The sequence below is a fragment of the Dipodomys ordii genome, unplaced genomic scaffold (genome assembly GCF_000151885.1).
Source record: "Dipodomys ordii isolate 6190 unplaced genomic scaffold, Dord_2.0 Scaffold5, whole genome shotgun sequence".
Taxonomy (NCBI): Eukaryota; Metazoa; Chordata; class Mammalia; order Rodentia; family Heteromyidae; genus Dipodomys; species Dipodomys ordii.
The window spans coordinates 33415761-33428322 of record NW_012267221.1 but is presented as its reverse complement, the minus strand read 5'-3'; the positions used below and the strand labels follow the sequence as shown (position 1 = coordinate 33428322).

The following is a 12562-nucleotide window of genomic DNA, read 5'->3' as shown; positions in this document are numbered from 1 at the left end:
TATGAATGACCTCTTTAGATCAATATTGCTCTCTAGGTAAACTGTACTTGGGACAGATACAGAGTGTATTTACAGGATTAAATGAATTTATGCTTTACTGCAATTACATTTTGAAATTAAATAAGTTATTTTGCCTAGAATTAATTAGCAGTTTATTTAAAAAATTGTTACAAGTTGTAAGACATCTATCTAGGCTCCAAATAAAAGAAATGGCAGCAAAGTTGGAAGCTAAGTATGGAGAGGCCAGAACAAAAAATATACTATTTAAACTGAAAATATTGTCTGTGTTACATTGAAATTATTTACGCTTTACATATTTTTAGGTAACTCAGTCACTATGTAGCACCCACATAATAGACCGTATGGGTAATACTAAAAGGTATTTTATTTAGCTTATTCTCCAAAACTCAAACCTCACATATTTTTCACTAATTTTACAGATTAGTGGTTGACAAATTGAGATGATGGATTTAAAGTATGTTTTAAATACTTGTCTTGGAGAAAAAGGCCAATCTGGAACAATTCAGCATCTGCAACCATACCCGATTACCAAAAGGCAAGCTGTTTTAGAAACAGATGTACATATCAGTTGTTACAATGGACTTGGAGAAAATGTATGGCTTTTGCTCCTCAGTGGAGTTGTTATATATCCCCATACCAAACCCAGAAACCACACATCAATCCAGCTAACACTTATTACTATGTGAATGAATACAGAGAATAAGAGGGTTCATACCAGAAAAATGCAAACCACAAAATGTTATTAAATGATCGAAATTCCACACAGAAATAAAAGAAATGCAAGAAAATCAGATAATAAAACATCCTCAGAGGCCATCAATCACATAATAAAAGACAGAATGATAGCCGAGTAGAAGAAACACCATACATGGATCTCAAAGGAATGATGGTAAGAATGTTCAGTGAATTAAAAAATAACATTTAGAAATATATAAACATTTACATAATAAAAACAGATATATGTAAAGAACGATATGGCTGACTAGCAAATACAAATGAACAGCTTAAATGATGTCTAGCAGGATACAGTTAAACAGCTAAGAGAGTTCAATAAATAGTTCTAGGCATGAAATAAATCTTGAAAAAAAACACCTCAAATTGAAGTCCTACAGATGACAAAAATAGAAAGCCTGTCTAGAAGACTATAGCATGTAAAATAGAAATTTCAGGTCTTTAAGATAGAGGAGACATTAAGCACATAGTAAAAGTAGCAAAAAAATACTGAGTAAAAAGATCAAAGAAATAGGAAAGGAAAATTATAAGAACTTGAAAAGCTATTAAAAGGAAAAATTTATGCACAATGCAGATACTTGAACAAGAAGACACAATAGGAAAAGATATAGAAAACATATCTAACAAAGCAATAACAGAAAACTTCCTGAATCTGAAAAATAGAAGCCTATCTCAGCTTTTAAAATATCCAAAAGACCAGATGAACTTGTCTATTACATAGAGTGACAAGAATAACCACATAGAACAAAGACAGTCATCAGAATACCAGCAGACCTCTCAACAGAAACCTTAAAAGCAAGGAGGGGTTGGAATGATGTACTTCAGTCATTGAAAATTAACAACTACCACCGCAGAATACATTTCACAGTGAAGCTATCATTCATAAAAGAATAGTAAATAAGATAAACCAAAATAAATCAATTTATCAGCACTAAATCAGAACTACATAAGATAAATTCTACATGTGGAAATAAAGATCAATGTAAATCTGAGAAAGGTGACAAAAACAAATACCAGCATATGTATAGACAATCATAGGATGAGCAGGGAAGATTCTAACATTAAAAACAAAACAAAAACAAAACAAAAAACATCCAAAACTTAAATGACAGTAACAGCTACAAACCTTTCCATTTTAACACAATGGAGTCCATCTAGACTCCATTTCCCAATTAAAAGACACAGAATGAACAGTTGTCTCAAAAGGAAAGCCTCAACCTTTTGTTGTCTATAACGAACACATTTATCCAACAAGAACAAATACTAGTATAGGGGAAAAGGTAGAAAAGGTCTGGCAAACAAAAAGCCTCCAGTCAGTGTAGTCATACTTGTATACAACAAAGTAGACTTCAAATCAAAATTATTCAGAAGAGACCAAAAAAGTCACTTCATGTTAAGAAATGACTATCAGGAGACTGAGAGCTGAGGATCACAGTTCAAAGCCAGCCCAGGAAGGAAAGTTGGTGAGACTCTTATCTCCAATAAACCACTAGAGAACTGGAAGTGGCACTGTAGCTCAAGTGGTAGAGTGCTTGCCTTGAGCCTGAAGAGCTGAGGGACAGTGCCCAGGCCCAGAGTTCAAACCCCACGACCCCCCCCACAACACACACACACACACACACACACACACACACACACACACACACACAAAGGCTATCAAGACATGGTAATAAATTACTTTGTGAAGGTCTTGGGGCTTAAGCTCTGGTCCCAGAGCTCTCACTTGGCTGAATGATAAGTGAGTTATAGAAGAATGAAAAGAAATCAGTCATGTGCTAGAACCCAATAAAAATAAAAATATTTTTAGACCTTCTGGGTATGTCAAAGGCAAATGAAAGTTGATATATTATGTGCACATATCAACAAAGTAATTTCAAATTAAAACCATAATGATACATCTCAAACTTCTTGAAAAACAAGAATAAACTAAACCTAACACTACCAGAAGAAATAACATATAATATAATGAATGATTATGGCAGAAGTCAATAAAACACAGACAAAAAAAATCCTGTGTAAAATCACAAAATAAGGGGCTGGGAAGGTGGCTCAGTGGTAGAGCGCTTGCTTTGCATGCCTAAGGCCCTGGGTTCGATTCCTCAGCATCCCATAAGCAAAAAGAAAAAAATCTGGAAGTGGCACTGTGGCTTAAGTGGTAGAGTGCTAGCCTTGAGCTGAAGAGCTGAGGGACAGCGCCCAGGCCCAGAGTTCAGGCCCCACGACCAGACCCCTCGCAAAAAAACTCACAAATTCTTTGAAAAAATCTTAAGGCAATTTGATTAAAAAGAGAAAGTTAATGATGCATAAAATCAGAGATGAAAGTGAGGATAATAAGCAAACCTCTAAAGATTGTGAGGCTATATTTTACCTAATCTCAGCCTGAACTCTGGGCCTTGGCTCTGTCCCTCAGCTCTTCAGCTCAAGGCTAGCGCTCTACCACTTGGGCCACAGTGCCACTTCTGGCTAGTGTGGTGCTGAAGAATTGAACCCAGGGCCTCATGCATGCAAGGCAAGCACTCTATCACTGAGCCACCTTCCCAGTCCCTAGAAAACTCTTTTAGTAACACGGAAACGGTAATAAAGACTCCTCCAACTGACATGTTGAATTAAGACTCCTTGAAAACTTACTTAAAAGATTTAATAAATGTGAATAAAGATCAGCCAGCAGAAAAGCCCAGAACCCAGTGGTTACAGCACTGGGTTTGCTAAGATCTTTAAAGATTTAAAACCATGGTCCTCACACTTTTTCATGAAATCTAAAAGAAAGGAACACTATTGAAGTCATTCCATGAAGTCAGCCTTCTACTTCTTCAAAAACCAAACAGAGACACACCAAAAAAGAGAATAAAGACTAATTTCTGATAAAAATATATGCTAAAAAGCCGGGCGCTGGTGGCTCACGCCTGTAATCCTAGCTACTCAGGAGGCTGAGATCTGAGGATCGTGGTTCAAAGCCAGCTGGGGCAGGAGAGACCTTGAGACTCCTATCTCCAATAAACCCCCAGAAAACCGGAAGTGGCGCTGTAGCTCAAGTGGTAGAGCGCTCCCCTTGAGCTGAAGAGCTGAGGGACAGCACCCAGGCCCAGAGTTCAAGTCCCACGACCGACAAAAAAAAAAAAATATATATATATATATATATGCTAAATTTCTCAATAAAATGTTAACAAAATCCAATAAGTAATAAAAAAAATCTTACACCATGATCAAAATGGTTCTATTCCACTTATGTAAGATTGGTACAATGTAGGAAAATTAATAAGTACAACAGGCCACATAAACAGATAAAAAGAATAACGGCTGTACATGATATGCCTATAGCTAACCTTATGCTAAGTGGAGAAAAACTGAAACCAATTCCTCTAAAACCAGAAACAAGACACATGAGTACACTCTATATACTCTTATTCATTATAGTACCCAAATTTCAAGTAACAAAAAAAGAAATAAAATGGATCAAAATAGGGAAGAAGTCAAAGTATCTCTATTTGCTATCCATACAATACCCTAAAAACTGCATCTCAAATTCCTAGAGATGATAATGCCCCTCAGGACTGCAGTAGGATAGAAAACCTATGCACAAAGATCAGTAGTTTTTAATGTACATTAACACTAAACAGGATGAGAGAAAACAACTTCATATTAGCTGTAAAAAACAAAGAATTATAAAGAAACAAAAACCCAAACCTAGGAATAAGTTTAATCCAGAAGATAAAAGATCCCTATGGTAAAAAAATAAGAGTTTAAAGAAATAAATAGTAAAAGACATCAGAGGATGGAAAGAGATTTCATGTTTTGCATTAGCAGAATCAATATGAAAACATCCAGGCTGTCAAAGGAAATCCACAAATCTAATGCAATTTGCATTAAAATATCAATGAAATATTTCAGAAATAGGAAAAACAGCATTGAGATACCCTCTCACTCCAGTCACAGTGGCCATCATCAAAAATAAGGACAGAAATATATGTTGGCAAAAAATGTGGGGGAAAATGGAACCCCAGTACACTATGGGATATAAATTAGTGCAACCACTATGGAAGTCTGAATGAAGATTCTTCAAAAACAAAAATAAGCTACAATGCAGTAATAAAACTTTTGGGCACTTATTTACTCAAGAGAATGCAAATCAGGATATAATAATGGCACCTGCACAGCCATGTTTATTGCAGCACTATTCACAATACTCAAGTTATGGAAATAGCCCCAACTCCCTTAAAGAAAATGTATGTGTGTATATATATATACATATATATGTATATATATATACATGTATATATGTGTGTGTTTATACAGACATATATACATGATATACATACACATGGGTATATACATATACACATATAGACATGTGTATATGTATGCGCACATGTATATATATGTATATGGATATATACACATATATCACATCTCTCTCACATGTATATATCACTTACATATATAGCACATGAGATATATATATATCTATATCTATATCTATATATACACACACACACATATATATGTATTAGGGAAATGGATATATCTGGAAAACAAATTGAACAAAGTAAGCCCTTCTCAGAAAGTCAAAGAAATGTTCCTTTCTAAAATATCGAAATGATAGGCTTAAAATATAAACGTATGAAGATGAATACATTTACATATATAACTTACTATTATTTGGAACATTCAGCATGTGATTCCATAGTTTAAACCCATTGAACAATTAACAAATGTTTTAACAAAATGACTCTCAGGAGGCTGAAACATATCTTGACTGGGTAATGAGGTCTAATGGACAAAGCAAATGAAGGAGAGGGGAATTATGGGTGAAAACAGTCTCTCTCTCTCTCTCTCTCTCTCTCTCTCTCTCTCTCTCCCTCTCTCTCTCCATGTGGTAATACTAGGAGAGTTGTTGAGAGCCTTGAGAAATGGTATATATTGGGGGAAATGCTGAAGAGGGTGAATGTATTACATATATATTACATATATACTTGTATATATTACATATATACATACATATACATTGTACAACTATGAGAAGATAATAAATATTAATATAAAATAAAATATAAAATACTTTTAGTTTTTATAAATATATCCTATTAGTTTTTTAATTTTTATGCAGAATCCTCAAATTTAATAGAGAACATGCTTACTCTAAATTAACAGGACATATAAACTGAGATATTCAAAATACATAATTTTTATTATTACCAGATATGGTAATAACAGACCTAAATTATTAGTCTTAGGCTGAGTCTGGGGGAAGGCATTTCCAATTTCAATGTAAGAAAGAGGGACATTCGTAAAGGTTTGAATGTAGTGAAATTAGGTAAATATGATCTTTTTCAACATTTTTGCATTAGAGTAATTGAGCAATAGTCATTGAATAAAAACCATTGTATTTGCTATGTAGTCTATGATTTGAGCAGTGTATGCGCGAAATGCCATGAGTATGTGTTTTTCCATATCACTTTTCTTTTTCCTGCCAGGTATGACTAGACCCAGACTTGGATTTTTCAAAACACAGGTGACCAGCCACCTTTATATGAGATGTGAGATGATATACGTTAGTTCCTATGAACACTGCTAGAGAGAGAACTATGCGTCCTGACTCTGCTAATGAATTTATCAGCAAGGCCAGCAAAGCCATGAAAGACATTTTCCCACTATAGGCAGTTTTGTTGCATTTGATACTGCTTCTTGAGGGTGAGGTCCCTCATGCTTTCACAATTTATATGCTTGAGAAAAACTTCTTTCTGGAGGGAAAGCATTATCTTTTGAAGTAACTTTAGATAAAAACAGAACCTCAGAATTATGTAAACTTCAAAAGGCATGAGAAAATAGAAAAGATTGATAAATATCAATACATGATCCCTAATTATCTGATTCACTTATGTTTCTACTGACACGATATAAAGCATGTAATATGCTATCTTATGAATGGGTTTTTGTACATACTTTTTCATGCAAGCAATTTTGTAGAAGATGCTGTGGTCTGTAAAGCCAAGAAAAGTTGGTTAATTATTTAGAGATAGAGAATTTCCAAAACTATTCCCACAATGTCTAATATTTGAATCAGTTTTTCTTCTATTTCTGAGAAGTTCTCTACAAGAATCCAAAAAGGAAACTAAACTTTATTTATATTCTCTAAACCTCTTATTTCACTTTTTTCTTAGACATTGGCCTTTGGATTCAGAAAGGTACTTTTTTAAAATAGTACATAACTGTACAGTACAATTGCATGAGCAAGGTAATGAGTACATTTCTTATCCAGTATTGTTGCCTCCTCCTTTGTTTTCCTTACTTAGGGAAGTTATAACTCCTCCATTAGCAACAGAACTGATCGTTATAGTCTGTACCTACGTTAGCTATGCCTGCTCCATGATTCTCTGCAGATTTGGAGGGAAGGAAGGAATAGACTCTTCTCTGCTAGTAGACATGATAACACGGGAGTGCTCTGATCACACTTTCTGTAATCACTTTATTTATGCAATTTAATTTCATGTATCTTCATCCATTTGCCCATATATCATAGTAGGAAAACAATGTGTGAGTGATTACTCAATACTCATAGATTTAACCATAGATTTCTGATTATGTACACTATCACTTAAAAGTGTCCATGTTGTGTAGGCCAATGTTATCTCACGTGTTCTCAAGAGGTTTCCCATCCCACAGTGATAAAATGAAACAAAGAAAAACTTAAAAGAAACATAAGCAGGGGGCTGGGAAGGTGGCTCAGTGGTAGAGTGCTTGCCTCGCAAGCATGAGGCCCTGGCTTGGATTCCTCAGCACCACATAAACAAAAAAAGCCGGAAGTGGACGTTGTGGCTCAAGTGGTAGAGCGCTAACCTTGAGCTGAAGAGTTGAGGGAAAAAGAAACGAAAGCAATTACAATAACCTGAAAAATCTTATAATCAGAGAAAAACAATTACAATAACCTGAAGAATCATATAATCAGAGAAAATCATATCATATAATCAAAGTAAGGATCTGTAGAAACTGATTCTTCCATAAAAGCAATGGTTGGAATCAAAATTCCAGAATAATTTCCAGAATTCTGAAAATTAAGCATCTACTTTAGGTCTGATAAGTACAGATAATAAGAGGAAGTGATTATTTTTATCCTTTCTTTTTCGTTCCATGATATCTTTGGAAAACAATAGCTCATACTCACATTATGGAAATGCTGGTATGTGCCTAACATCTGGCATTTTTCTTTGAATGTTTGATAAATATTCTGCCATTTAATAAGACTATTAGATCTGTGTTTACTTGTTGACATAGGAACCTTGTTTTAGAAAAGTCGAACCTCTTATACTTGATTTGGTTTGTTGATTTTCCTTAAGATGGTGGTATTGGATCCCCATTACATTTTCTCCTTCTTCTCAAATTAACAAGAATGGATGTAAGTATTATATTATTTAACCAATGCAAGTAATCAAAAAAGGCAGAGAAATGAAAAGCTTTGGGGGCTTAAAAATATCTCTTCTGTCTGAGGAATACATCATTACTATTATTATTTGTAGATTGTTACTTTGGATGACACTTCCTTTTAGAAAGGAAATACATTTCTATATTATATAATAAATTTTTATCACTCTTAGGAAGCTAATAATTTCAGACTATAAGGAATAATAAGTGTTTGGGAGAAAGAAAGAAAATCTGATCATGGGAAATGATCTGGAGATGGGAGGGCATAAAGACCCTGAATTCAGGGGAAGTACTCTCAGCAAGTGAGAGTAGCACTCTTATGCAATTATTAAAAATATTAATTCAGAATTTCACATTGTTTAAATACTTACATATTTGCGAAAACAGAAGAAGAAACAACACGGGGCCCTGGATTCTGAGGATGAATTCCTAAAGAGAAAATTGTAATTTGTATCCATCCTCAACAATCTGTTAAAATTATAATACCCTGTGCCAATATTTTCTGTTGTCATAGCCTTGTTTACAGGCTCTTGAGAACTTTCCAAGGTAAAATCTCAAGTCCTTAGCACGACATAAAATATACCAGAAGACCTAACATGCTTGTCTCTCTCTCTAATGCCATTGTGGTGAGTCTTTTATATGTATGTTACATTCCAGAGACCAGCAACAAATGACAATTTCTTAAACATATCAGGCTTTCTATGCCTCTGGTCTGTTTTCCTCCCATTTCCTTTAGAATACCCTGTGCTCCCTTTTAACTGCCTTAAATCTTTATGTTATCTCTTATGTTCACATTAACTCTTTTAAGCCTACTTAAATATTCATCCCCAGTGCTAGGTTTTACAATAATAAAAAGTGTACTCTTGTGTTTCCCTATGATATAATTTCCACCTAACTTCCTCTTCAGTGAACATACTAAGTGCTAAATAATGCTCATTTTTTGGAACATACTTTATTCATGGAGTTCCCTAGCATTTATTTACTGATCTATCTTTTCAATCATGTGTTGAAATATTATCTACTTGTTTTGTGTACAGAATGCAAGATTCTGTTTTTGATTTGGATACTCTGCATAGATAGCCAAGTCTTCATACAGAATATCTTTACTGTATATTGGATTGGACTGGTGTGGATTTGTGTTTGTTGATTGTAAAAATACACAAATAAATGAAAGTCTTAGTCATATAAATGTGCTCTGGTCAGGAAAAAAAGTGTTAGTAATTATAATCATTTTGGAATCCAGCTTAATTCTTATTTTTCAAAAATAGTGAACAATCAATAAGTACTAATAAAATGTCTTATGAATCTTTTCAAGTTTAATTTGTGCAGATATGTCTTGTGCATTTTCAGTTCTGGAGAGATAGTGTCTCCATCACAAGCCATAGGACAGTGGAGTGCTATCACCTGGGTATCTCTCCTCACAGACACTTCATTAAACTGTTATTTTCACACCACACTCTGAAGAATTGCTAAGGAAGCCAGTAGGTTTGACTTCATCTGCATCTTATGCACTTGCTGGCAAGTGCCAGTTGGCACAGACCTGTGGAATATATGAACTAGACCCTTGCATTGATACTAAAGGGTGTTAGGAGAGAGTAGAGTGAGGGAATTTGCAAGTGGCAGAGGTCTCTTATCCAGTCAGGCTGGCCTGTGGAGGAATCTAAGCAGACACAACTATATCCCACAACCCCTACAAGACAAAAGTCTAGTGGAGCCCTGATACTAATCACAGTTCCAACTAGAACATTTTTGCAGCAAGGATGTGTGTGGTGTGAATGAGAAAGCAAGCAAACTCAGAGCACAGCACTGCAGTATCTTACATGGAAACCCAAAGCCACCTGTATAGAGAACAAGTGTCTATGAATTGGTGGCACTTGGGTGCTGAGGATGCTACAAGTTAGAGATTGAGAGCCTGAACTGTAAATAGAGCTCTATGTCCATCTTTCTTCAATGGGGAATCAGCTACGTGGCTCAGAGCAGCTACACTTCTGACAAGCTAAGATTCCAAATTGGCTGCTCCATTGAATGGTATGTTCTGATTTGAAAAGAGAAGATAAAAACAAAAAGGCTGAGACAGAGGGCAATGAAGAAAAGACCAATGGTTACTTTTGGTATTTTTGTCCTCATTGTTTGTCTTTTAAAAATTTAATTGTTTTAATTGTACAAAAAAGTTTCCATTTAACAAAGAAACTTTCTTTTGAGTTCTGCTTTATTCTTCCTTTTTTTTGCAGTCATTATATGTGGACCATATATCCACTTTCACTGCTGATTTTCAATTGTATCTATTACTCTCACATTTTCATTTTCTGTCTACAATAAAGAGCGCTTTCTCATTTGCTTTTCTCTATAAATTCTCTTGTCCACAATCTTTATTTATTGCTTTTACTTTTAGAAAGTGCCAGATTGCTTGTTGGTTTATGTTCCTTCCTTTCACTTTTCTCAGTATAACTTTATCTATACTTTTTGTACATGTTTTTATTTATTTTTGTATTTACGGGTTACTCCCCTCTAGTAACTTTATTTGCTTTCCTTTCTAGTCTTCTAACATGATGTACCTTGGACTATTCATACTGTTCTATTCTCCTATCCTCTTCCTTCCTATTAAAACCTTATTCTCATTGTAGGTGCCAACTTTGAATTCTCTACTTCTAAGCTTCCTCTTTCCTGAATGAAATAAGAGTGTTTTCTTGATGGCCCTAGATTGGCGTTGGCCTTGTCTTCCTGGGCCCTCTTATTTTTTCTTTTTTGTATTTATAATAGTATTAGATTGTGTTTTACTTCCATGGCTATTTCAACCTTAGGCAGTAACAGCTTTAGGTTAATAAATAAGGGCTTCTATCCCTTGCATGTTCTACCATGCCACCTGACACAGCATGAAGTGGGAGAGTTGAAAATATTTAATTTAGATAATGAGTTTAAAATATTGCAGTTTACTTAATAATTGCTTCTGAGGCTGACCTGAGTCACCGACCCAGCTTGATTTCTTGCTTGGTCTTTCGTTGTTGTTGTTGTTATCATCATCATTTGCCTCCTTCTATTAAAACAAAAAACCAAAAGATATCCCTCTTTGGAGAAATTGAGTATTCAACTCTTATTTTCATATTTAAAATGCAGAAATTTAGAACTAGAACCATGTTTCAAGAAGTTCAGCACAAGTCTCAAATGAGAAAGCCAAGCAACATTTGAGGCCTTGAGCTCAAGCTCCAGTACTGGCACAAAAATAAATAAATAACAGAATGGATAAAGAAAACAATGAAATTTACCATTTTGAAACTTGAATGTTAATCTCAATGCATACATTTTACTATGTTTATTTTGTATATATATATATATATATATATTTTTTTTTTTTTTTTGTCGGTCGCGGGGCTTGAACGCTGGGCCTGGGCGCTGTCCCTCAGCTCTTCAGCTCAAGGCGAGTGCTCTACCACTTGAGCTACAGCGCCACTTCCGGTTTTCTGGTGGTTTATTGGAGATAGGGGTCTCACAGTCTCTCCTGCCCGGGCTGGCTTTGAACTGCGATCCTCAGATCTCAGCCTCCTGAGTAGCTAAGATTACAGGCGTGAGCCACCAGCGCCCGGCTTTTGTATATATTATTGATATAGTTAAAATGTCTTTGCTATTGCAGAAGTTATCCACAATACTATACACACATTTGATAATTTTTAAGACTTCAATATTCATCACAAGATTATATTCAATCTAAGCTTTACTACAATACAATAATACCAACAGGAGAAAAATGGGGAAGGACCCAGTCTGGGTCTGGAGAAATCCATATACTTTCCTTTCTTATATTCTATCTCCCTCTCTCTCCCTCTTGTCTCTCTCTACTCTAGCAAGAAAAAATAGAATAATGAATTTAGAATGTTTTTATCCAAGGAAACCCACTCATCAACTAGAAACTCAACATTGTTGTTGAAGGCTTTTCATGAGGACATCCTTTTGCTTAGTACATTCCAATTTTTCACTCTCAGAAGATAACCATATGATTCAGAAGAATCAAATAGTTTTAATAGTCTAAATACAGTGGATACTTGTTTTATATCCAAAAGGAATAGAAAAAAAATTACCTCACTCACATTCTTACACATCAGCCAAAGCCAGAATTTACATGAAGATGCATTTAAAGGAAGCTGTCTTAGGCTGCTCCATTACCGAATTCCTGTACCACAGCATCCAGTAGAAACTCAAAGCTAGCTGTCTTAGAATGCAGTAATTTTGAAATAAAATTAATCACTTCAACAAGAAGAAGAGCTGTGTCTTTGAACAAAACCAACAGTAGAAAAAACGTGTAGGGGCTGGGAAGGTGGCTGAGTGGTAGAGTGCTTGCCTTGCATGCATGAGGCCCTGGGTTCAATTCCTCAGCACCACATAAGCAAAAAGAAAAAAG

The 12562-nt window shown here is 35.0% G+C and overlaps 1 protein-coding gene across 1 annotated transcript in view; it reads right to left on the bottom strand.

Annotated features, from left to right (window-relative positions):
- The window catches only part of Fsip2 (fibrous sheath interacting protein 2), an 81926-nt gene that overhangs the window by 43766 nt on the left and 25598 nt on the right, over window positions 1–12562 (bottom strand). Inside the window, exons 13-15 of the mRNA XM_013027565.1 lie at window positions 11104–11203; window positions 8541–8577; window positions 6694–6730 (exon numbers count right to left, since the gene is read on the bottom strand). Coding sequence (XP_012883019.1) covers window positions 6694–6730; window positions 8541–8577; window positions 11104–11203 — 174 coding nt within the window. The remainder of the gene's footprint in view (window positions 1–6693; window positions 6731–8540; window positions 8578–11103; window positions 11204–12562) is intronic.